General features: G+C 45.8%; 1 protein-coding gene across 1 annotated transcript in view; it reads left to right on the top strand.

Annotated features, from left to right (window-relative positions):
- The window catches only part of Atp8a2 (ATPase phospholipid transporting 8A2), a 429,785-nt gene that overhangs the window by 369,871 nt on the left and 32,557 nt on the right, over nucleotides 1–27,357 (top strand). The window contains exons 33-34 of the mRNA XM_028785873.1: nucleotides 14,103–14,191; nucleotides 20,434–20,538. Of these exons, the coding sequence (XP_028641706.1) occupies nucleotides 14,103–14,191; nucleotides 20,434–20,538 (194 nt within the window). The remainder of the gene's footprint in view (nucleotides 1–14,102; nucleotides 14,192–20,433; nucleotides 20,539–27,357) is intronic.

The following is a 27,357-nucleotide window of genomic DNA, read 5'->3' as shown; positions in this document are numbered from 1 at the left end:
CCTAGCCCCTGCCCCTGTGGGGTTCCACACTCTCCCTCTGACACTTTCCTGTTTGCTCTAACTCCAGCTCATGCCCAGCTGCTGAAGAGGCCTTCTCTTTGACACAGATCCTACCCTTACTCAGATGCCTCTTGTAACCTGTACCCCAAAACATATTCTCTGTTCAAAGTGAACCCCATCCAAAGTTCTCTTCTCTAGAGTCGTGTGACTGTGTCCTAGTAGGACCTTGCTCCCTGACACTGAGCAGGTCCTGCTTTATTCCCCGGGCTCCCATGAGTCCTGGCAGCAGTCCCCGCTCAGATGGACTTGGCTGTGGCCATGGGCCATCTCTTGAGCTTAGCAGTTCAAGGTCTTGGGTGTGGCTCAGTGGGAGAGCACTTGTGTAGTCTGCACCAAACCTGGATACTTCTAGAACCTGGATTCCAACTTTAAGCACCACAACAAAACAGAACAAGACAAACCAACAGAAACCATCTTTCATGCTGGACCTCAGCACCCTGGGCCAACCACTGAGGTGCAAGAATGAGATTTGCTCGAATTGTGACAAATTATACACAGAAAAACAAAAGCTGCAGAATAAACTGTACTGTATATTCAAACACTGATCATGCACTTATGTAAATCTGTGGAAAGCTGACTATAATCCTAACCCCATTCGCCCATGTTGCCCCTGCCTGGTCCAGCATCCTTACCCTCTCAAAGACAGAAATGGTCTTCTTTGTCCACTGTTTACTGTGATCATGTATTCTGTATGCACAAACCTGGGGAAATACAACCTATAATATTACTTTGCAGAGATTTGAAATTTTATGCATAGAGAGATTATATTCTTTCTGGCAAATGTGTGTGTGTGCGTGTGTGTGTGTGTGTGTGTGTGTACATGCATGCATGCATGTTTTTGTGTGTGTGCATGTGCAGTCACACACACACACGTATGAATCTGCAGAAAGGGCCATATAAAAGCTGCTATGATACAGCTTGCTACACTGAGAGGAACAAGAGCTTAGCCTCCAGGCCATCTGAGACGGACCTCCATGCCTGTGTGGTTGTTGTAGTCTCTGGAGAGACCCTTAGCAGAATCCCAATGTCTCCACTATAATTGTGACTGAGCAATCAAGACTGTTGACCCGAGGCGTGTTCTTCTTGTCCAATTACTATCCTTTCATAAAAATGGTATTTCAGTACTTGTGGACACTGTCTGGGGGAGGTTTGAATAGTAAGATGTCATTTTCTTCATAGTCATAAGCTTTAGTATCGAGCCATGAAAGCCAGTCACATGCTGCAGCCCATCCAGCCAGCAGCCCTGAGCAGGAGCCAGTGGTTCTGCTGTTTAGAGTAAAGACACACAGCTGTCTGCTCAGTGACTACTACTGCCAGAACAGCCTCCAGAAATGGTCCAGCTCCTATAACCGCCATATTAAGAGGCTATGTTGCAGGGATGACAGAACTTATGCATACCTGTAATGTGGGCTGGGATTTCTGGAGAGTGGAAGCTAAGTTGTACTGTTTGAAAGTTTACAGTTCGTTAAGTCAGAGCTGTGGAAATCCCAGCCTCAGAGAGCACACTGGCTCAGCAGAGCACAGTGTGGCTGCTGTCTGTGAGGACGGGGCTCTGAAGTTAGCTGTAGAACAGGTACCAGCTTTAACATCACACGTGTCTGCATTCACATCCTAACTCAGCCCCGGGACCTTAGACAAGCAACTCCACTGCTGAGCCTCAGCTGCTTCTCTCTGAAACAAGAGCTGTTGGTGTCTCCCTTGTGGGAGAATCCAGGAAAGGTTTTGATGGAAGAATAGAGGCTGAAGCGAAGACCTAGTGGCCAGGCCAGTGTCACTGATGGAGACACAAGAAGGGGAAAGTGAGGGTTGGTTATAGACACACAGGCCTGTTATTTATGATGTCCTTGTTAGGAGGTTTTGCAGGATGTACTGGCAAGTCCTGAGCACCCAATAAGATGGGTATGTGACAGATGACTAATGTACACCAGGGTCTATCAAATGTGTCCTAAGTTGCGGCCTCCAATAAAGCCATGAGGAAGGTATATGTGTCTTCTCTCAGGTAACAAGAGGGTGGCACATCATGAGCCTTCAGATACTGCTGTCAGGAGGCAAGGCTGACTGTCACTGTGAAATGGACTTTCATGGTAGAAATAAATGAACTTGAAGAGCAGAAAGCTGGCTGGAGAGGTGGCTGGGGGATAAAGGTACTTGCCACCAAGACTGCCAACCTCATCTTGATCCTCAGGACACACACAGTATTGGGAAAGAACTAACTGCCCCCTCCAAGGGGTCCCTAACATCTCTGTGTGCAGTATGGCATGCACACCACATAAATAAATAAATAAATAAATAAATAAATAAATAAATAAATAAAATATTTTTAAAAAGCAGGAAGTCCTGGTTTAGGTTCTTAATCCAGTCCTCAGGACAGTAGAGATTTTCCAGTCTTTATCCATAACCATAAATTCTTTATCAGCACTCTTCTTCCAGAGAAAACTTTTCACTAAAAAGGAAAGGCGGGAGGGAGGGAGGGGAAGAAAGGGAGAGAGAGACAGAGACAGACAGACAGAGAGAGGGGGGAGGGGAGAGAGAGAGAGACAGAGGGAATCCCAAGGGGGCTGCAAGCTGCTGCTAAATTTCAGTTGCAGTTGTCAGGGCTTAAGAAAACACTGGAGAAAATGTCTCATCGAGGGGTCCCTGGATTGTTCTGCTCTGGGCAGGCAGCTGAGGGGTGGATGACAGCCAGCTGGCAGGGGCTCACACACCAGGTACCTGAGCCAGCCACTGAGCTCATTTGCTCCAGAAAAGTCATTTTACAGGCGGAGCTGTCTCAAGATTAGCACGCTGCTGCGTGCAGACACTCGGGAGGGGAGGAACACTGCAGAATTGGAGGAAACGAGAAATAAGTACTTATTTTCGAAGGGCTAGCCCCAGGGCTTATTGGGTTCTCGAGAGATGGAATCCATGGCAGTGAGAACACAGGGAAATAAATGCCAGGCACTTTGGCCCTGTGAGGCAGGTACTGTGCTGTCTTGGTTTGATGGAGAGGCGCTATTTCACCAAGAAGCTGACTGGCCAGATCACTGGTGCTTCTGAGGTCAGAGACACAGGTTTGCCCCTACATGCTGCTGAACCTGGAAGCCTGGTTCCCCACTCCACACACAGCTTCTGAGACTCACACTACAAGCCCCACAGTACCTTCCTCTCACTGCTAGTGAGAGGCTAGTGGCCTTCTCTTCAAGGGGCCATCTCCTTTTAAGCATCCTTCTCCCAGAGCATAGCTCTGAGATATTGAATAAGAACCAGAGCAAAAAATTCCACCAGATGGAAAGAGGAACAGCCTTGATCCACAGCATCCACCAAGAAAAGCCTGAGTCTTGGACAGAGTGTGGAATAGATTTAAGACCCTTCCATATCCACCTGAGCTTACGTTTCTACTGCTAATGGCCACCATGCGTCTCCTATGGCAGCTGGCAAGCTACCTAAGGTTCAAGCTCTTTTCAAATCCTGATGTTCATTCCTGGCTTTAAATCCTACTAACCTTGACCTTGCCACAGGGATGGATGCCTCCAATAGTGGAAAACAGTGGCACATGCCTAGGAGGCCAGTCATTGATCTCGTGGCACGGATTCTCAAAGGGGCCGGTTATCTTAAGTCTCCAGTGTTAGGTAAAATGGTGGCCGTGATATGAAATTATCTGTTTCCCAAACCTGTAGTTAAGACTGAATGATAGAGGCTTTTCAGTGGGGTAAAACATCTTATTTTTAGTGTGTTTGTACAAGTGAACATGCCATAAATCACGTGCTTTCTACTGTCTTTATTCATTGCAGCTAGGAAAGCAGAGGCTGGGAGGTGGTCCTTCCCAGCATCGTTTCTGTCAGGCCGCCTATCACATCTCATCCTCAACACCTAGACCTCCAGCACTCCAGGCAGGATCAGAATCTGTCCCCATCAGAGGTGATCACTATCTGTCTTCAGCTTGGCTCCTGTCTGTCAGGAAGCCTGGTGTTCTCAGCTCTGAAATCTATGGAATTCCTGTCCTCAGCCCCAGCTGAGGCTCTGGAATAGTTTGCACTCAGCATTTCCTCCTTCCTGTGCTGGAAATCCAGGAGGCGCCGTCTGTCGGAGGTGGGGGTTGGGGAGACATTTTCATGAGCAATTCTATCCCATTTTCTCCCCCTTTTCTTGTTAGTAGCTAACATCCTTCATCAAGGGGCAGCGCCTGAGTGTGTGCTTGGCAGTGTCTTCAGAGATAAGTAGTGTCTGGCATGTTGCAGCAAGAGGTTTGCCTGAGTTGATTAAAACCAGGTTGCTGGTGGACAGCAGGACACATGAACAGTGCCGATCCTTGCTAGAGAGAGCTCTGAGACTGCTGTTTGTGTCAACCGTTACTGTCCACACTGCTTCCTGTCACCAATGAACCACTCACTAGGTGACATAGATTAGGAACTCGGTAGCCCACACAACTCCAAGGGTCCACCCACCTGAGAATCGCAGTGACTAACGTCACACAGCACAGCAGATCAGAATCTTTTGAAGCCCATTAATTCTCAAACCTGATTCAGGTCCATCTTGACCACTCCCAGGATGTTGGTGGGGAAAGGCTCGTGGTTCAAGTGAGCAGTCCGAAGAGATCAGTGAGGACTGGGAGCCAGATGCCATGGTGCAAAATCATTTACCACCACCTCACTTAAGCCTCTGGTGACCACTCCTCTGGAAGGATGGATATTGTCTTCATTTTTCAAAGAGCTAAATAGAGCTGAGGTTGGTGACCGTTTGTCCCTGTTTAGTGTGGCTTGAATGTTGATGGCACTCCCTAAATTTAGCTGTGGCAGTAGTCACTTCCACTGTGGTGGGAGAAAGAGATCGTTAGCAGATAAATCCAGTTAGTCATGAAGCGGGTCTTTCTAGTAGTTTGTACCATCTGGTAGTCAGGACCTCTCGGAACTTGTTCTCTGAGCAGACATACAATAGAAGTGATATACACATGATGTGTGTGTGGGGGGTGAGTGGATTAACCAGCCAGGTGTCAGCTAAGAGCTCTCCTCCCCCAGCTCAGAGACCTCTGGCCTTAAAATCTACAGAGATGAATATCCATTGTTTCGCCACTCACGCTTTGACATTTGTGACAGTAGCCCAAGGGGACTTAGACAGTGCTCTTAAAAACTGTAATCCCAGCTCCTCAGGAAAACTCACAGGCTCTCTGTTTCCCACCCCTCCCACCCCCCACCCCTCCCACCCCCGACCCCTTCCCCCGGAATTACGCGTTGAGCTCTCTGGCCCTTTCAGATGCTCTTCTTTGGCACCCACCCAGCCAGGGTTTGATTAGATACCTCAGTTTTCTGTTGGAGGAGAGGTGGGCAGATCATTCTTGGCGAGTGTGGCTGGTTTATAACCTGTGTTGCTGTTATTGAGGTGTATCAGCTTCCGGAGAATGGACGAAAGGAAAGTAGCTCCATCTCTTCCAGCTCTGCCAGGAAGGAGAGTAGCTTCGGCTATGCTAACCCCAGCCCCAGCCCCTGGACTATCCAGACACAGTTGGTCAGGAATGGGCTGTATGGGACTTATCTTTCCCCTCAGGGCTCAGAGGATACACAGGGTCTGCCCTCTCTCTTCATTGGTGCTTGGTTTCATGTTGGATCTGATATCCAAACATGACCAAAAAGACCAAAAGACCAGAGATTTGGACTGGTAGACATCGTGTTTCTTCAAGAATGTGGAAAGCTTGCTGTGTTGAGACAAGGCCTCTCTCCAGTTTTCTGTTAGCAACCTAGAAATGAGGATCGTAGGACTTGCCCATGACTGTAAATCAACACAATATCCTGCACATGCACAGGGCCCTAGCAAGACACCACAGGCTTCTGGAAGCCACGGGTGTACCCCTGCCATAGGAGTCACAGCTTGGTGGGGTTGGCCAACAGGAGAGTTGAAGCTGACAGGAATCCTGCATCAAGCCTGATTTGCTGCATCATTCCTGAAGGTAGAGGTAGAGCCTCCATATTTTAAACTGCCTATTTTAAACTGCATTTTTAGCCTCACCCTGTTTCCACCTGAGAAGGAGCCATGCATGTCAGCAGCTGCTGTTTCCCCACCTTAATTCCTGATGCCACACCCTGTGCCTTACAGTAAAAATTGACCTGTCTCTCTACATGCAAACAAATTCAGATCTCAGTATCTGCATATGCTGATTTCATACCTGAGGGAGATAAAAGGAACCTTACTGAATCTGCACGGATTTATTTTATTCTTTTCAGTCGTCCTATAATAACACAGCATGACATTCGTTCCCACTATACCTACTTTACGTTAAGGGCCAAGGTCACTGAGAGAGGACTTTGTCTCTGAAGGTATGCACAGGTTCTATGCAGAACTGCACTGTTTGATGTGACAAACTTGAGGGCCCATGGATTTGGGTATCGCAGGAATCTCTAAAGATATATAAAGGGCTATGAAAGAAGTTACCAGAAACCAAACAAAAATAATACAGGAATATAGTTAAATCAACCATCCATTCTCTAAAACAAGAACACAAAGAGAAAAATGGAGACTCACATGACCACTTGAAAAGAGAAAACCAGTTAAGAATGTGCAGGACTTAAGAGTCGATCTAGGGGAGCTGGAGAGATGGCTTAATGGTTAAGAGGCCTGGCTGCTCTTCCAAAGGTCCTGAGCTCAATTCCCAGCAAACACATGGTGGCTCACAACCATCTGTAATGGGATCTGATGCCCTCTTCTGGTGTGTCCGAAGACAGCAACAGTGTACTCACATATATAAAATAAATAAATCTTACAAAAACAAAAAACAAAAAAAAGTTGATCTAGTAAAAAAGTTGTTGTTGGTGCCCTGTTTGGGCAGTGTCTTCTCATCAGTTCAGAGCAACAGTACCCTGTGTTGTGTGTGGGAGGGGAAAGGGGCCTTGTTTGCTTCAGGGTTTTTTCCTTCTGTAGTGTTTGTTTGTTTGTTTGTTTGTTTGTTTATGTGTTTCCCTGCTTGGTTATTTTCCTGTTTTTTGAATCACAGTCTTATGTTATACCCCAGCCCAGCCTGGAACTCTATATGTGGCTCAGGATGGCCTATAACTCAAAGCAGGCCTCCTGCCTCAGCCTCTGGAATGTTGGGATTGATGGTAGGCATGAACTACCATACCCACTCAGAAAAGATCAGTTTCAGCCACTCGTGGGGCTTCCTCTTCTTTATCCCCAGGGGTAGTGACTGTAGCGAGAGTAGGCTTGCTCTGTGCATGATGTCATTGTTCCAGGGAGCCATTGGAGGGACTAAATTCCAGCCACCATGAGGATAAGGAGCCACTGGAGTGCTCACACACTGCTGTGCTTGTGCAGCCATTGGTAGCCCACTGGAGTTTCTGTGAGGTGAATCACGGGCTTCCTGAGTGACAGAGCAATCCGAGGTGTTTACCTGCAAGGAATGGAAACATGTCCATAAAACAAGACTGTGCAAAGGCCTACACAGCAGCCTTATTTTTAACAATAGGCCCAAGATGGAAACAACCCAGATGTCCATCAACAGGAGAGTGAGGAAACAGATTTCAATATACTCACACAATGATTACTGAAGAGAGAGAAAGGAGAGAGTACTGGAGAGGAGGGAAGGGGAGGGGAGGAAGAGGAGGAAGAGGAGGAAGAAGAGGAGGAGGAGGAGGAGGAGGAGGAGGAGGAGGAGGAGGAGGAGAGGGAGAGAGAGAGAGAGAGAGAGAGAGAGAGAGAGAGAGAGAGAGAGAGTGTATGTGTTACAGATCCACACTGCAACATGGTTCAGTCTTGAAGACCATTGTTTTGTGGAACAGAAATTGGCTGGAAAGGTCAGACACAGGAGGGCCCTCTAGGGTAATAGAAGTGTTTTATAGCTTGGTGTGAGCAGCCATTACTCATACATAGACAGTAACCAAAACTCTGTGGGGTTTAATACTTGTGCATTTTAGTGTATTTAAATTCTAAACCCTAGAAAGCACAGCCTTGTCTCCTGCTGGGGATAGAAGAGGAGCTGCTTTGTAGAAACCCTTAGTAACTATCTTCCTGAATCACTAACTGGGATTCTGCTGTAACAAGGTTTACTGGTAAAACTCGCTGGGCTCTGACATATGAAAGTATGTCAAAGCAACAATAACAAAGTATAACAAAGTCTACTGTTGAAAGGAATCTACTGTCTGGTGTGGTGGCCCAGGCCTTTAATTCCAGAACTGAGGACGCCGAGGAAGGCTGATATCTGTGAGTTCAAGGCCAGCCTAGTCTATATACCAAGTTCTAGGCCAGCCAGGGCTACACAGAGAGACCCCACCTCAAAGAACAAAACCAAACAACCAAAACAAATGAAAAAAAGAACCTATTTCATATAGTATTATTTTCCATTTATTTGCCTACTAAGGCTGGGACTTGGGGCCTTATATCAGCTGCATCCCAGCCAGATGTCTTTAACAACACTGTGGCATTTGTAGGAGCGAAAGGGATGGTGGCTAATCTCTTCTACTCTCAGGTGCAAGTGACAGGGAGGCTGAGCTGGCAGATTTTCATGCTGGCAGCTATGGGTTCAAGTCTCCATTGTTCAGACACACCAGCCGTGCCAGTGGACTATTTCTTGGATGTCAGGTGGTGCGTGGGAGCTAGCTTCTGAGTTATCACAAGAAACAAGGTCCTCCGGGGCTGTTCTCTTGCCCCACACAAAGCTTCTGAGTGTCTCTCCAAAAGACCGCAAGGTATTGCATCAAGATGTCATCTTCCTTTGTCATAAATCTAAGTGGAACATTGTGCTGAGGTAGTCGCTTTGTAATGGGGGAGGAAAGAAATGACTGAGGATAGAGGAAGAACAGCGCTCAGTGCAGATTGTTTTTCTCCATCCTGTCCTGTGACCAGTCAGCCTGTGCTTCCCAGTCCTCCTTTATGTACACTCCAGTTAAGGCTGATCATCTACCTGAGTGGGCCAAGACTGTGGGGCCAGTGATGTGTGCATAGCACACCTGCCTGTCAGCCAGGCCTCCTGAGGACCACACAGCTCCCACCTTGCTGAACCACCTCCCTGGGCAGACAGAGCTGTCACCATCCTGCACAAAACATCTCACCATAAAGCTGTCACCTGTAATTCCAGCACTCAAGACTGAGGCGTGAGACTGAAGCAGAGGTTCAAGGCCAGCCTGGGCTAAAGAGTAATACCCTGTTGAAAAAGCAGAAACAAACAACAATATCAACTCACATTAGAAAGGGAAGAGAATTTGTTTAACCCTTCACATATACATGAACAGAAATCAAAGTTTTGGAAAGGCAGACCTCAAAAACAGAACTGATAGCGGTTTTTTGGCCTTTGACTTGAAAATAACTTTCCAAGAATAGGGTAAGAAAAGGATAGTGTGGGTTTCACAGACCACAACTGAAGACTATTTCCAGCCCACATAATAATCTGTCCTTGTGTTGTTAAGGAGGGTGGAAATCTTCTTCCCTTTGGTGTTTCTGTTTTTATTACATCCCACATTCTGCAAAATTTCTTTTACTTAATATGTGAAGCTGGTGCCTAGAGTTCCTAGTGGAAGCAGAAGCTAAGCTCCTGAGGTAACATCTCTGTGTTCGCTTGGAACCTGGGGCTCCACTTCTCTGTGGAGGTGGGGAAAGGTGGGAGAATGGAGGGGTGGTCTTCCTGCAGTTAGGATAGGGAGCGGGGATCCAGGGCAGGATCACCTCAGTTGGATGGGATTGGAGCGACTCCTCTCTGGCAACAGGAACTTGGGAGAACTGTTTTTCTTCCATAGAAAGAGTCTGTGGAGAACTGAATGCAGTGCCTCAGGGGAGCCTTACTGCACAGTGCCACACACGGGCCTTAGTCCCTTTTCCTTCAGGTAAACTATAGCCTTCTCCACACTTGTCACATCTTTCCAAGTTTTCTGAGACACACTTTTGTCAGTTACATGTGCTTTATATTCATAGCCCCTAGCTTTAAAAACCAACAATGGCAGTGCTGAAAATCTGCTCACGCCGCTGTTCATTGGGAGACGGCTTCAGATTTCCAAGGAGGGAGCCCAAGTTCACGTTTCTTTTTTCCCTCAGCACCGATGGACTCTCTTTAAGTTTCTGACTCTATGTGAAGCACAGCATCATTGTTGTGGGAGTCTTCAATAAGTGTAGCAGATGTCTCTGTTCATAGCCTCCACAGTAGATCCGGATCCAGTCTGTTCATGAACCAGGCACCAACCTGAGCATTCTTAGTAACAATGAAGCTTTGGGCTCTGAAGACTGTCAGTCAGGGATGCCAATCCAGCCTCTGCCTCAGCTGCCTGTAGTGTGATTTATATATTTTGTGGTTAATAACCAATGCTGGAAATGAATACAGCAGTTACTCTTTAACCAGCTATTACCCAAATAAAGGACACAAAGACCGTTAGAATTATAATAAGCTTTAAACAATGGAACTGGGCAGATTTCAACCCTCTAAGTCATTTTGTCTATCTTCATGCCCTGAACTCCAGTATGTTACTTGCCATATGTTTAGCTTGCATTGTTCCTGCTTCATCAAGCTAGCCCCTCATGGCTACATATTACCCCATGGCGACTTCCTTCTTCCTCCTCCTTCTCTCCTCATGGTCCCTATCTGATACCCCAAGCCTGAGGTCCAAAGCTCCCACTACCTTTCTTCTGCCCAGCTATAGGTTATCAGCAACTTTCATTAACCAATCAGGGATAATTGGGAGGCAAGGTTTACACAACAAAGGCCAGTGTTTGGTGTTTACAAGGCACCAGGTCTGGGATACAGAACTTGAATACATAGCAACAGACCAGACCCCAACAGTTGTCTGAATTGGAGTGGATGTTGATCTTGCTGTCATTTAAATAGCACATGTTTTCTGTAGAAAAACAGGAATTAGAGATAGACAAGGAAATATGAGGATTCGACTCACTATTGCTGCCACCTAGACACGTGTTTGATGTGTCATTCCATGTGTTTTCCCCAATCACGTAAGCAGCTGCATACATGAAGGGATAGAACCTGTCCAAGCCACCAGAGTATGAGCCACTCCACTGACTTTGCATTCTGGAAAGTTTATCTTTGTCAGTTTGGCTGGCTGGTTAGTTTTGTTTTCTTTTTGAGGTAGGGTCTTATTATAAAGCCCTTCCTAGTCTAGAACTCACTGTAGACCTGCCTGGCTTTGAACTCACAGAGATCAGCTGCCTCTGTTCCTGTGTGCTGGGATTAAAGGTGTGGGGTAGCACAACTGGCCTGAAGAGTTTATTAAAAAGGAAACATATAGGACTAAAACTGGATGTTGCATGTTGATAGAGACTAGCAGTTTGTATAATACCTAATACACAAAGATGCAGTAACCTGTAGTATGGAAACTATCCAAAAATCTAGTAGTTGCTCAGTTCCACGAGGCTAGTTGTTTTACCTGGCTTTCTGTGTAAGCTGGAATCCTGAAGAAGTAGGCTCCAACAGATGTGCTGGCAAGTAAGTGCAAACAGGCGAAGAGTGAGTCTTCCTTCTTCCAATGTCCATATGTAGGTCTCCAGCAGAAGGCAATGGCCCAGATTAAAGGTGTGTACTACCACAGTTGGATATGGAACTTGTCCCAGGCTTGAAATCAGAGATCTGCTTGCCGCAGACTCCTGGGATTAAAGGCATGTACTACCTTGCCTGGACCTAAACTTTTTATGGCCACTATGCCTCAAGATCTCCATGTCAACATCCAGGTCAGAAACCTGTATCTTCCAGCCTCAAGATCTGGATCACAGGTGTGCCCTCCATTTCTGGATTGTAGTTCATTCCAGATGTAGTCAAGTTGACAACCAGGAGTAGCCACCACAGTGACCAATTGTCACAATCCTCTCAGTGGGTGTCATGGTTACCTGTTCCACGTCAGGTAGTTTGACAGGGAGATGGCTCCATGCCTGCTGTTCTCAATTTTGAGAGTCCCCAGGGTTTGAGCCTGCTCAAACTTACCAGTTCTTCTGTCTGGTGGCATGGTCCACTTGCCCCACAATCCTGGTTGCTGGGTCTGGTCTCCAGATAGAAGCAGGGATAGCAGGGAGAAGCCTCATCAATACCTAATGACCCTTATGTGTATGGTTAAGATGCAGTATTAGGGGGTGATGTTTCCTGGGCTTCCTCTGGAGAAAATGAATGCCTTGGACTTAGTCATGAGGCTTGGGCCAGTTGTGCTGCCTTCTCCACAGCCACCATGACAGAATCCTCAGAGGGGTCTTGAAAGCCATCTGGTTAATTAGCAGTGTAATCCAGCATCTCTGTGTCCATACAGCAAGCCTATGTTTCTGTCATTGCAGACTGTAATATATCTCAGGAAGCCATTGCATTCCTTCTATGCCATGCATGTATGGTGCTCTCACAAATACTCTTGACTTTCTTCTTCATGCTTTCTTCTCTTGGGATGAATTCTGAGAGGGGTAATTGATAGGAAAACATACTCACATATTTTAATAGGTTTGAAAGTCCCTTTGAAAAGTTGATACTCTGAATTTTGGGGAAAGGCAGGAGCCAAGCTGTGCTTCCCCTGCCCCCACCTCAAACTTCACTGTGGGTCAATATACTTGTCATAAATGCCAGGAGCCACAAGCAGAGCCTGTTGAAGCTGGGAGGCGGAAAGCTGTTATCAGATGTGGGCTTGGCCAGGGAGACTGTGTAGGTGCTCTTGACTAGGGACACCATGAGGTTACTCTGACAGGGGACCTGCAGGTAGAGAGGGCAATAAGACAGCCTGAGTTGATGCTGGGGTGCCAGGCTGGGACCAGTGTGCATCCATGGGAGTTGCTCTGGGATCCTCCTGACCCTCCACTCCTGCATTCCCTGTGAGGTAGTGAGATGACAGTCCAAGCCTGTCTGCTCTCCTTCCCCTGTAAACATCAACCCTGTGACCCTCGCCCCTGTGACTCACACTCCACTGTACGTTAAATTCTAGCAAAACATGTCCATGAAGTGAGAAGAAATCCCAGGGAACAGAAGGACCCGGCCATTCTTCAACTTTGCTTCCTTAGCCCAACAGCTGCCCAGTGAAACTGCTTTGCCAGTTGCCAGCCAGATCCATGCTACTCACCTTTGTTTACTCAAAACCAAATTGTAAGGTACCTGGACTCTCCAGTGCCCGCCGTTTCTGTTAAGTACAAGCTGGTCCTGCCCTTTGCTCTTGTCCCAACTGTCTTGCTTTACTGGTAGTTAGCTGCAGCTCTCTGCTTTACAGACTCTGTGTTGCCAACCAAAACCATCCCCCAGCTTAGCCTGCTGGGAACAAGGAACTCTACCGAAAGCTGTGTTCTGTGCCCTCTGTCCCGCTCTACCTGTCTTTTGAGGTGTTTGGCTTGGTTTGTTGTGTGGCTGCTTCTGTTGCTCATTGGAGGAAGGGATATTGACACAGCATCTCACATAACCAGGCTGACCCTCGAATTGATTCTCTTGCCTCTATGTCTAACTCACTGTACCTTCTTCCCCTCGTCTTCTCAAGCCCAGCATGGTGGGTGGTGAGCACCTGTAATCCTTACCTAACCTTGGAACTACAGGTTAAGGCAGTAGGATCAGGAGTTTAAACATGGCCTGAGTTACAGATTGAAACTAGTGTCAGAAAGTAGGAGACAGAAAAATGGCAAAAATACAAATCAAACCTAACAAATAAAACCTCCCATAATGCCATGCACACTCATAATAGACCCCAAGTGATTTCAGCTCCCTGAAGCCAGGGTCTCTGACATGGATGTCTCTTCCCCTTCCAAATGGAGAGAACCACTGACCTTTGTGCCAGTCAGCTCTGGGATGCTGAGCCCCCATCCATTAAAGGAGTCAAGGAAAGTGAGCCTCTGTAGAACGAGCAAAGGGAGCCCGAGAGAGCCGTTTATCCCACAGTAAGGTGGCTCTAACATCTCTCTCTGCGGGGACAGGAGGATCAGAACAGCATTCTGCTCAAGAGGGAGCTTGAAGTTCCAAAGGAGGGACAAGGGCTAACACTGAGAGAGAGGAGGTGAGAGCCAGCAGGACAGGAGCCTGTTCATCTGTCGCTGGCGCCTCTCAATGAATTGCTGCAGGATCCTCTACACTGATTAAACCACACCCCACGGTTTGCAGGAAACCCTGTAATAGGTATGTCTTGTGTTTCTTGCAGGCAACTATGGTCCTGAGCTCTGCACACTTCTGGTTGGGATTGTTCCTGGTTCCGACTGCCTGTTTGATTGAAGACGTGGCGTGGAGAGCGTAAGTGTAAAGCAAGCGAAGCCCGACCTTCAACTGTGCCTCTCTGTCCTTGCAGCAGCTGTCTCCCACGTGAGGGGTGTGGAGATTCAGAAGAAGCAGGGCTCCTGACCCAACAAAGAAGTTTTTGTTTTGTTTTATTTCAATTTAAGCTTGTGCCTCATTTTGATAGGAAATACATTAGACAGGAAAAAGAATACTGAGCAGGAGTCACACGGCATTTGGTAGGGGCGTTGTCTTCTGTGTGATTGCAAGGACGTGTCACATTTAGGAAACAGGACCCGAGTCTCATTTCACATCTTAAAGCTGACGCAAAGCAGTCACCCATGGTGCCTGGCTTGAGCCTCCATGTGTACCTCATTCTTCCAGCCAACTCACTCACAGTGGGAATCCTGCCAATCAAACTCTTCCCTCGGAGTTTACAAGTCTGTAAGAAAATCACATCACAAATGCAAAATTACGATGAAGATTAAATAGAAATTAATTCAAGCTCGCTTTCCGCTTCAACATTTTAAATTATATCATTCCTAAAGTATAAAGGAAGCAATGATGTCTCAAGAGAATATTAACCTTTAATTTCATTCAGAACAAATGAGAGATTGCCCCAATGCCTGTAGTATTGGTTTAGGTTTGAATGGGTCCAGTTCCTCCTAGAAACGTGGCCACGTTCCCTGAAAATTGAGACTTCTAGCTTGGGCAAACCACAATTATTTCAGGGCCCTGAGGAAGTGAAGTGAGATTGTTAACCCAAGCCTTCCAGGAAAAGACATCAGGCCTCCTCATTTTTATCTACTCATTGCTCCCACACTCGACAGGAATTATTCTTGCCTGACAGGGATATCTTTTGAAAAAGTCTTCATTTGGGCATAGTCTTGACAACTGATGCAGAGAGAGGGGAGCGATGATTTTCCTAGGATGTTTTTGTTTTTCTTTGGCTAAGTTTTTCAACTACTACTAAAAACCAAATGATTTTAACTCCGTAAATGCCTGTTTTGTTTGCTATAACTATGTTCTGTAAATGGCATAGCCAGAACTTTTGGAATGATTCTATATAGCCAGGAAAGGTTATTTCCTTAACTTAATAGATGCTCTATGAGAAAATACCCATTCTGCTATTTCCTTTTTGAGCTAGTAGACCCAATTTTGGCACAATGTGTTTATTCCCTAGCTGAATTTGTTGCAGCTCTGCAAATAAGTTAGTTTTAGGGACACGCTTCTTGGTTTGGCTCAGTCTCATGGGAAGTAGTTACAGGCTCACAAATTCACCCCTAACTATCTTAATTCAGCTATCTTAAATTAATGTCATGAAAACAGAGTTTTATTGAGGTTCCTTCTGCCAAGCAGGTCTTTAGCAAAAGTATCTTTGTTTCATTTCAAAGAGAATGTTTATAGGTTGCAAAGGCTCTGCCTCCTCCTCCTGTGTTTTCAGAACTCCTTCCAACGCATTTCAAGTACAAATTTCCTGTCACCATGAAGCAAATTATCTCCTCCCTCTAACAAAACTTGTCTGGGTCCTGTTTATAGGACCCAGGCTATAAAATTAGCACCATTTACATATTAACGATGATAAATCAGATGATACTGCTTCCAACTCCAACATATGGAAAGAGTAAAAGTCACTTCCTCTCCAAGGAGCTTGCCAGCTGGGTTCCAGTCGGAACCAGAGCCCCTCTAAGAGTTGAGGAGCCAACAGGGAAAGCTATCCTTGCCTGTTGTATTGTTGAGGTCCTGGAAGCTTTTGCCTGGCAGGAGTGGCAAGCATAGCTTCTCTTAGAAGTGGCATCCCATCACCCGGCCCTACTGATTTACATAGCCATTTCCTGAATGCATTTTGCTCTTGAATTATTGGGAGAAGCTAGAAGAACAGTGTGTTAAACTAGCTGATGTTTGGGAGTGCCCAAAGTATATTCGCCCATTTGCAATATCTGCTTGATGTCTAGACTTCTGCCATCCCCATCATGAAGAACAAGAGTTTTATGAATGTATGTATGTGGGCATGGTTCCACTGAGCATGGGGTCTATATTCTGTGTAATATTATACTCCAAGCTGGAGATATTTGCCAAGGCAAGTAAATTAGTGGCTCATTCCAAGGAGAGGAAGCATGTGGTAGACAGATTGCCCTGGCAAAGGCACAGTACTCACCTGGGATCTTTGTGTCTGAACTACAGTTATGCAAAGTTTTAGAAAATGCTCTCCACACTGCCCTGCCACATACACACATACCATGTTCTACGTCAGTGGTTCTCACTGTGTATGTGGGGGTGGGTTGATACCTTCCAGGGGTCACATATCAGATATCTTGCTTATCAGATACTTATATTACAATTCATAACAGTACAAAATTATAGTTATGAAATAGCAATGAAAATAATTTCATGTTTGGGGGTCACTGCAATAGGAGAAACCATATTAAAGGGTTGCAGCATTAGGAAGGTTGAGAACCACAGCACTTGTAGCCACTGATTTCTGTTTCTCTCTCTCTCTCTCTCTCTCTCTCTCTCTCTCTCTCTCTCTCTCTCTCTCTCTCTCCTTTCTGCAGTTCTAGGAATTCTAACACAATCACGGTACTAGCAAATCTTCTCCCACTGAGCTACACTGTAGCCCCTGGTTTTTGGTTTGTTTGTTTGTTTGTTTTTGTTTTTTTAGATAGGATCTTCTTCTAGGCTGGATTGATATTGAGATTCTCCTGCCTCTGCTTCATGAATGCTGGTACCACAGGCCCTGACACCCCAGGGCTGGTTGTCATGTCTTTGAAAACTTCATCACAGAGCAGACCTTGACTTCCAAGTGGACATCTATGCACACCTCAGACAGGGAGTGGCTCTCTCCTGGGCACCTCTTGCTTTCTTGCCCTGTCCTTCACTTCCATTCCGGGACCTGGGCTGGTCATAGTAAAAAGGGAGAAACTGAGTGAGGTAATTCACTTTCCCACAAAGTTTGTCAGCTTTCTGGATGAAGATCCATTTTTAGACTATCTTAACTCAGATTTGGAGCACCATCAAAAGCCTGCCTTATTATTCCTCAAAAGTTATGAGGGCTCAAATGGCCCAATCGTTTATTAACATAATTGGTTAGATATGACCGCTGGCTAATGAGAAGCCTTGTTAGAAGCATAGAGTGTAAATTGCCCAGAGCTATTTTAATGTCCATTAGCCTACACTCTCCCAAAACGGTCACCTGGGACAGTGCACTTAAGTAAGCTGCCAGATATGACTCTGCCTCCAGGAGTTGGTTACTGTCACTCTCTATAAATGATACAAAGCTCAAGGCCACTGAGCACAGAGAAACATGATTCCTTTTATCAAACTGCCCTGTCTCTTCCCAGGCGTCACACAATACACTCTGTAGTTCCAGACTTCATTTAATTCTAATTCCAGATAAGTAGTTAAATGGCAATAAAGGTAATTTCTGTGTACAAGTGGACCTTGGATTGCCTTTTTTTTTTAACATTCTAACCAAACCAATTTCTCTTGAAGCACACTGTGTCTTTATTTTCGTCCACACTTAGAATTCGATGTTTCCACTTAACTTGCTGCCCTTGCATGCAGAAGAGGGAACTCAGAAAATAAGTTTTAGAATCAAAAGAATGAAAAGTTCATGCTGTTTCTTTTTAAAGTGCCTGAGGGGACATGAAAGCAAAGAGGACTGGGACCAGGGGGAGATGGATGAGAGAAGGTAGCAGGAGTGGGGGGCTGAAAATGATAAAAAAATATTCATATGGACATGTGAACATCTCACATTGAAACCTGCTACTGTGTACGACTAACGTTCCTAAGTAACCTAGATCCATCCTTACCTATATCAGAGAGCTCACAGTGACTCACCTGTCAGTCACCAGATGTCCCTACTCCATCCCTTCTGTAGTCATCTGTTGTCTTGAATGGGGTGAGATGAAGGAAACCGGGCCACTGGGGAAAAGACACAGATAATCTGACTTCAGAGTTATGACTCAAACCTTCACCCTCAGTGAGACCTGACCAATGCAAATGCTTCTAGGTTTTCCTTGATAACCAGTCAGTGTGAAATCACTACACATATCGCTACAGGGAGATTTAAGATCCCTTTTCTACTTCTGCCCTTCGTAGATCGTGGTTCTTGAGGAAATGGCTTAAAATTGAGGACAACCTACTCAAGTACTGCATGCAGAAAGAGTAGTCTAGGCTTCTCCTGTCTCACAACCCAGGGCTTTCAACAGTGGCTGGGTCCCCAGGCTAGCTTACACAAGCCAGTCTGACATAATTGCATCCTCAGAGAAAACACAGTTCTGGTTCGTGGAAGGGAGTGAGTCATTGGCCTCCTGAGGCCAGTTTATCTGCATGCTGGTTTGCTTTCTGCTCTAGGGTTCAGGTCCCATTACCCTATTTCCACTCCATGTCTATTCTTCCTATCTCAAACCCAGCAGACTTTGTCTCTGCTGGCCCAGAAGACAGCAATAGGGCTAGCACAGAGGTTAACAGTCCTGTGCAGAAGGAGGAGAAGGAGGATGGATTATAGACCAGCCGGGTGCTCGGGGAAGCATGTAAAGTGACTTTGAGCAGGGTGGAGTACACCACGTAGTTTGCCATCAACACAGCCTACAAGCTTGTATGGGAACATTCAGCAATATCGAACAGTAACATTTTAATGTCCTTCCTCCTCTCCTGCAAAATGTTGGCCATTTTCTCATTTATTGTTTAACTTAAAATTCCATGGTCCCCACTTTGAACTTGGTATTTTATCAATACTGAGTCTCAGAACTCCCTTTGAAGTAATTAAGGTATTATGTGTTAAAGCACGTGTGGTTTGGACTTGTTTACTCTGGGGGGAAAGATGGCAGGCACATCTCCCGTGTCTTCCTGCTAGTACTCCATTACAGATTAAGGTGAAGTGCTGGGTGACCCGGCTTTATCTAAGTGGGGCCTCGGTCCTTATGGGTGAAGGGCTGCTGGGAGGTGCAAACCCCCATCTTCAAACTGGGCCAGATCGCCATATTCACTTCTGAGCAGTCCCACTCAGTGTCTGCTCCTAGTCAGCCTGCAGCTTGGTGCCGAGCAGGCTTCTCAAACACAGTCCATGACCACGAAGCCCCTGCAAAGCTGTTCATGAGGAGGATAGCCTGTGCTGCCCGCTCACTCCTGCCTCTCACGCCTCTCTCTCCTCAGGATGCCTCTCCCTTCACCTTGCCTGCTTTTAACTTTCTGTTGTTGCTTACATGTTCTTCATCTATACATTTCCAACCCAGGGATCAAGTTTAGCTTTGTGTGCTTTAGTTTCAAATATTTAAAAAAATTAATGCATAGACACAAGATGTATTTAATGAGGAAATAGAATATATTGAGAAATAGGGGAGTTAATTATTAAGCTGCTGGTGGTGGAAGGGTAATTCAGTAGCAGAGCATTTGTCTAGTATGTACTATGCCTGTGCTCAGTCCCCAGCATAGCAGAAACAAAAACAGATAAAACATCCTGAAACCAGAAGAGAAGCTCTTTAGAACATACTGCCCCTGGGGATGACAATGTAGTTTTTAGTTACAGCAAATTGCGTGTATAGCTGTGGGGCACAGCACAGGAGTTGAATATATGCACTTCACAGACCATGGTTTAGCTTCAATTTTAGAGGAACCTGAGATTGGCAGATTATTTGGCCATTGCAAGGGATTTAGTTTAGCCAGGAAAAGGGAGCAGGTAATTCCTCCACTGTCCAAGAGGAATCAAGCATCCAGGCCAGGTTCCCACTGTGGCAGGAAAGCAGCGCTGGATTTCCTGAGTAAGTCACAGCCAGAGGAGGATGGGAAAGCTGTACCAAATATGTATTGACTCCAAACCTCAGACTAAGGTTTCACACTGAGAACATGAACTCTGCTCTCCTAAACCCCATCTCTGCTGAGGCAGTGGCTCTTTTCATAGTAAACAGAGAGACAAGAACTACTAACTACAGCAAATGAGGAGCCAGCACCTGTGCAAAGGGAACCACTTCAAATATGTCATGTGCTTCATATCCTGCAGGGTCTACTTCCTGATCTTTGGGGCTCCTATTGTCCTTAGTTGAAATTGCCTGCTTCTCAAGGTTTTGGGGTAGCTGCAGTTCACAGTACAGGTCTCATCTCTGGTGCTCAGGATGCTTTGGGCTGAGAAGGTGAAGCTCCTGTGACAAGCTCAGCTTGTCCAGAGGGCAGTCAGGTGTGGTGAGGAGAGTGATTGCCAGTCTTCACAACCTTGTCACAGCCGCTTACCATCCTCCCTCTGTCTGTCCCTCCTGCTCTAGGGCCAAGCACACCTGCAAAAAGACGCTGCTGGAGGAGGTGCAGGAGCTGGAGACCAAGTCCCGAGTGATGGGCAAAGCGATGCTTCGCGACAGTAATGGAAAGAGGTGGGCTGCCCCCAGCGCGCTCGCCTGTCCCCTTCGGTCTCGCATTTCTCCTCCTTGGCTAGTTTTCAAGGGGAGCATGGTAGGCTCAGTTTCAGGCATTCTGATTACATGCTAAGAGTGTGGTCATGGTGAGCTTCAAATTGCGTCTCCCCAGCAGCCACGAGAATCTGAGTTTCAGGGTCACTGGGCCTGTTCCCAGGTAATAGTAGTGGTTTTGTTGGGGTTGGGATGTGGACAAAACAGTCTTGTGAATAACCCACAGCATAGCAATATTTTCTTAAGGGGAGGAACAGGGATTTATAGAGGATCCAAGAGCTGGGCCTTTTGGTTTCAGGCCCAACCATGTTACTGGAAGCTGAGCATGTGAACAAATATATGACTGATAATGGAGAGCTTTAGCTGTCCCGGGAAGTTTCATTACAGTGTACTTCAGGAGACCTGAGGGGTGTTCCCCCTTTATCTATACTTTATGTGTATGCGTGGTTTTGCCTGCATGTAATGTATATCTGTGTACCACACATGTGTAGTACCCACATAAGCCAAAAAAAAAGGGGGTGTCAGATCTCCTGGGTCTGGAGTGACAGATGGTTGTGAGTCACTCTCTGGGTACTGGGAATTTAACCAGAATCCTCTGGAAGAGCCGCCAGTGCTCTTAGCTGCTGAGCCATCTCCAGTCCCTTGAAAGGGGCTATTTTTTTTTTTGATGAATTACCATGAATTGGTAGATCTGAGAAAGGTTGAGGACACTCCTGGTGCAGAAACTGCTGCCTCACCTCGTTTGTCACCAAGCATGTAGCTGCTCTGCCCTATACTCAGCAGGTGACCTGGAGGAGTGTGCCTTCCCTCCCACGAGTTCATCCAGTCAGGGTAGAATTATCAGAAATCTATATGTTATAGGAGGCGATGGCTCCCAGCCGAGGATCTTCCACAGTAATGTTGAAACATCTAGAAAAATCTGAGCATTCTTTTCCTAAGTTCCTGGAAGGAAGTCTGTAGCTAGCGTGTAATGAAACAAAGACCTAGAAGTGGGGTATTTCTAGAACTTTCTACTGTGTTGTATATTATATTTGTCTGAACTATCTGTTACAGGAATGGAATCAAAGATACTTGGTTTTTAAGGAAGGAGATTTTGGGCTGGGACTGTAGTTTAGTCCATAAAGTTCTCACAGGGCAAGCCCAGGGGCCTGAGTTCAACACCGAGCATATAAAGCCAGGCATGACAGCACTTGCAAGCCCAGAGCTGGAGAGATTCCTGGGTAAGATGATGGATTAGAATCCCAATCACTAGACCTCTATGGAAGAAAACAGTCAATATAATACACAATGAGCTCTTTACTCCAGAACTGGGAAGGTGGAGATGGGTGTATCCTCCCCGAAGCCCCCTGGCCAGCTGGTCTAGACTAATTGGCCCCAGGTCTGAATCTCCAAAAAAATAAAGTAGGAGGAATGACAGCCAAGGTTGTCCCCTGGCTTACACACACATACACACACACACACACACACAGAGAGAGAGAGAGAGAGAGAGAGAGAGAGAGAGAGAGAGAGAGAGACTATCAAGCATTTTAAAGGTTTTAGAAATATCATCTCATGTATCTTGTTTATATATAGGTAGTTTAGGAAAAGGTTTTAGAGCACATGGTTGGAGTTTTGTTTATGGCTTGCTTAAAAGTTATTTTAGATTTAATTTATGTATATGTATGTTTGCTTGCATATTCATATGTGTACCACGTGTGTGCCTTGTGCCCTATAAGGTTAGAAAAGGTCTGTGGATCCCTTGGAACTGGCCATAATCCAACATGTGGGTGCCGAGAACTGAACCCTGGTCCTTTATAAAAACAACAAGTGCTCTTAGCCACTGAGCCACCTCTCCAGCCCCTATAGCTTACATTTTGATGAATGAGTGCATTAAGCATTGTGTTGGCATTTATAAACCAACAAAACAGAAATTACTGTCTTCCACAAGCTTCAGACCGGGAATGGGATGTGGCCTGGTGGTAAAGGGCTTGTCTAGCAAGCCCAAGGGCCTGGGCTTCATCCCAACATTGGAAGAAAAACAAAACAAACAGATAAATCTAACCTTGTGACTAAATGGTAGATTCTTTTATATGTCAGACGATTTAGACACAGTGCTCAGCACCTATTAGATCTGCAGTGACCTACAGTGTTACTTGTGACCCGAAAAAGTCATATTCGTGGGCTGCAAAAGTTGGAGCAGGGAACTCAGGCAAATTGGGATTAAGAGGTATTCACAAAGATAAAATACACAAAAGTGTGGTAAACACAAGTTTGCCATCCTAAAAAGAATACGGGGTCTCTTAGAGACCACAGATTCTCAAGCTTCCATGAGACTGCTAAACAAGAGTAAACAATCTCTAAGTACTAATGAGAATGTCAAAGCACAATTGTCAGTGCTACTGAGACACACCAGAGGAGGGTATTCCCGTATACTATGATACATGTTTGTGTTTCTCTGGGTGGAGGCTTCACGGGGCCTATAAGGTTCTTCATGCAGCCAGGACTTGGCAGCATGGACCAACTGACTGGGGCCATCCTAGAAGGCTAAGCTTAGGGTATAAAGGACCTGGGAGGACCTGCAGTGAGCATGTATCAGGCAGAGTCATTCCCCCATCTCTAGTTTGCAGGGTAAGCACTTTCCAGAGATCTGGAGTCTGTGTGAACTCTGGCTGAGCCCTTAACTGTGCGCCCTTGGGCAATCTGGGAATGCAGTGATGCTGTCTCTTCATCTGTTGTAGACAGCTAATGCTTTGAGGGAGGAGGACGCTTTATGAAATGACATAGACAGACTGAGCCATTAGGAGGGTGCTAAGTATCGTCTGTGTGTTTGGCCAGAGTCACAGTGGCGGTGGGGGGCTGAGGACTGTCAGTCTTGAAAGAAAACAAGAGTCTCTCTTCATAAAAAGATGGGAGCTTTGTGTTTTGATTTGTTTTGTCTTCTGTGCTGTACTAGGAAGTGAATTCAGGGCCTTGCCTATGCTCCACTCCTGAGCTACACAAAGTCCTTGGATTTGTCCGCAGAGGGGACATAAACACGGCTTCATGCCATTATCTTCAGCAGCCCGAGGGGTCACCCTAATCTAAGGGGCCTTCCTCAGGCTAAACCTAGATTTGTGGCTTCAACTCCGAAAAGAATCTCAGGCAAAGCCAGTATGAAGAAGAGTTGGAGGATTCTATTGAAGATAAATTCAGGGATGACAATCAGGAGAGAGACCCTCAGAAAGTCATCCCCACGAGGAGGGAGGAGACGAAAGTAGACCCAAGTTTAGGTATGGCCTCCTCAACAGAGACACACAGTGAAGATCTTAGAATTTTTCATATATGCCATTTGGGGGCTCTGATTCCATTTCAGGGTTTTTAGGACACACCCCTTACTCTCTTGATAAGATCAATTCTAAGGTAATCATGGGTGCCTTGACTTATAATCTGATAAAGTGAAGACAGGAGCCACTAGGATCACACAGAGGGAACAGTACATATCCTTCCCTGTAAACTATGTTTCTGGTAAGATTCCTAGAAAATTGCAGGTTTACTATGGGGAAGAAAGACATCTTCAGTAGTTGTTAACTAACGACTGGCGTTCTTGCTTCATTGCTAATGAGAGGGTTTGGGCCTTTTTCCTTCTCACTTCTCCAAGACTTTTCTTGTCTTAAAAATCTCACCTTTAATGTGTATCTTCACGTCTGTCTAGTGGTAGGAGGATGGGCATATACCACCACACTATATACCACAGCCACCTTTCTGTGGCAGGGGAAAACAGCCAGAGCCTTGAGCACACAGGACAAGCGTCCTACTGCTGAGCTCCATTCCTAAGCCTCATGAATGTAAGTTTTTTTGAAGTGTTTATTATTTTATGTGCATTGATGTTTTACCTACATGTGTGTTAGATCTACTGGAACTGGAATTGTAGACAGTGGTGAGCTGCCATGTAGGTGCTGGGAATTGAACCTGGGTCCTCTGGAAGAGCAGCTGGTGTTCTTACCACTGAACCATCTTTTCAGCCCATGAATATAAGTTTTAAACATCTCCTGGGTAGCACACTATTGTAGACATTTTTAATCCCAAACCAGAGTTTCTGCACCACCTTCATAATTCAGTTCCCCGATAAAAGACACATGCAACCTTTATATTTACAATAAGCCTTAAACAGCACAGAGCTGAGCAGATACCTACTATCCTCTATGCCATTAAAATCTACTTTCCTATTGATAACCCCGAGTTATTACTTATTATGTTTCATCTGGGCTGCTCTTAACTCCAATTGGCCAGCCCCCAGAGACAAGTTTTCTTGACTCCTAACCCATGGTGACCTTTTCTTCCTCCTTACCTTTGCCTCTCCCTCATGCTTCTCCTCTGCCTCCCCCCATCCCCAGGCCCAGGAACCCACCTATATCTCTTCTGCCCAGCTCTTTGCTGTCAGCATCTTTATTTACCAATCAGAAATAACTTGGTGGCAGGGTCACATAGCATCACTTGGATCTATGTGCAGATTCTCTGGAGCAACCAGGTCTTGGGGGCCCATAATTAGCATTACAGTATACAGCAAGATACGAACCTCAATAGAACACACCTTTAATCCCAGCACTCAGGAGGCAGAAGCAGGCAGATCTCTAAGTTCAAGGCTACTCTGGTCTACAGAGTGAGTTCCAGGATAACCAGGACTACACAGAGAAACTCTTATCTTGTAAAATCTAAACAAACAAATAGACAAACATCTGTGTAGTAAAAATCTACCTTTCAATGTTCAAGTGACTCTCAAAAGGTGGAGTTTGTGTGTAATTTTCTACTTGCTGCATTTGAAGATCCACACTCCTAACCTAGATTGAGTTTCATGATTTTGTTTGATTACATATGTGCATATCTGAATGAACACATGTTCCTGTGTGTGCTTGACACACATAAGGTCAGCCTTTCCTTTTCTTTTTGTCCAGTGCTTCATTGTGGGATTGCTCACCCGAGATGGTGACAGGACCCACAGGCCTCAAAAGGGTCCCATTTTTTGTTTTTCTCCTTCTAGTTGTCCCAGGTTTGCTGTGGGCCATCTGCCCACTAGATAACAGAGGCATGCTGTTCTCTTCGGGAGGCAAGTTTCATCCACTTTACCTCCTACTAGCTGCCTCATCCCTGGTCTTTGATGACTTTGGTTTGCTTCTTTCACATCTGCTTGGATTCCTGTACACCTCTGTGCTGGGAGGGGCCGGTAGAGAATGGGTAGACAGTTGAATTCAGCCTTCCTTCCGATGATCTTCTAGAGCCTAGAATCTAGACTCTGGCTAAGGCACTGATCACATTGTCCTTCCTTCTTGATTCCTTCATTCCTTCTTCCCACCCATTTGACTGTCACCTTTCCCATGCTGAGTGTGCATGTGCACAGTATGCGTGTGTGTGTGTGTGTGTGTGTGTGTGTGTTTTATTGGCTCATAGAGGAAGTTTCATAAATATTACTTGACTGAACACCTGGAAATAAAAATGGCTCAACTTAGAGGTGGCACAGAGAGAAACAGGGTGCTGCTTTCACTTCATTTCCAAAGAAAAAAACATCTCTCTTACAGGTTAAGGATATGGGAGTTGGGGAGAGGGCTTAGCACCCACATCATGCTGCTCACAGCCAAGTGTATCTTCAGGGGATCTGACACCTTCTCCTGGAATCTGTAGAAACCTGAATTTGTGGACATACATGCACGCACGCGCGCGCGCGCGCGCACACACACACACACACACACACACACACACACACACATGTATACACATTATTTAAAAATAATAAAAATAAATTTTTTAAAAAGAATATATATCTAAGGGCTGGTGATATACCTCAGAAGGTAAAAGGCACCTGCTGCTAGGTCAGACAATCTGAGTACCATCCCTGGGACCCACATGGTGGAGAGAGAGAACAGACTCTCAAAAGTTGTCCTCTGATTTCCATACACCCACATACTCCCAAAATAAATGAAAAAAAAAGTATGTTTTTTGTTTTTTGTTTTTTTTTAAAAGGACAGGCCTCAGATAGAATCCCAGATGGCATTAGCTCAGTGCTGCGGGCTAACCAGGAGCAGCCATGGCTGGGCCAGCCTCTGTACCCAGTCCTCAGCCTCCAACACTCAGCTCCGTGCTCCATGGACCATAAGGACATTCTGCCAAGCCATGGCATCTGCATCCAAGTCATTGCAGAGAGTCTAGCACTTTTTTAGGATTGTATTCATGGGAAATAAAACAAAAATTTTTAGGCATTACCTTTTAAAAAACCTCTTTGTGCCAAATTTATACCTACAGTTTTGAGACAGTATCTAGGGTCCTCCTTATCACAGGTATGCCATGGCATGTGTGTAGATGTCAGAGGGCAACTTGTAGGAGTTAGTTCTTTTCTCCTACTGTACATGTTCTAAGGATCAGACTCAGATCACTGGGCATAACAGCAACTGAGCTTTACCTGCTGAGCCGTCTCTCCAGCCCTAGTAAGCTAATTTAACCTATCCTTTTGATGAACGTATGTGATCTTTCACTGTAGTTTAATTAAACCATTACATTTTCTTCAACATGCCTATTTCAGTTTGAATCTGAATGTCTTCCATAGACTCAGGTTTTGAATGCCTGGTGTCTCATTTATGTTATTATCTTGGGAGGTTCCACAAATGTTGGAAAGAGTAGCATGGCTGAATAGAAGTTAGGTCTCTGAGGTGTACCTGCCCCTGGCTCAGCCTCACTCGTTGCTCCCCCCACCCCCATGATGTGAATACCTGTCTTCTATGCCTGCTCCTACAACTATGGTGGGAATGAAGGGAAACACTCCACCAGGCCTCCTTC

The sequence above is a fragment of the Grammomys surdaster genome, unplaced genomic scaffold, assembly GCF_004785775.1.
Source record: "Grammomys surdaster isolate TR1022 unplaced genomic scaffold, NIH_TR_1.0 125357, whole genome shotgun sequence".
Classification (NCBI taxonomy): Eukaryota; Metazoa; Chordata; class Mammalia; order Rodentia; family Muridae; genus Grammomys; species Grammomys surdaster.
The sequence above is the reverse complement of the archived record's forward strand: the minus strand, read 5'-3'. Positions and strand labels throughout refer to the sequence as shown.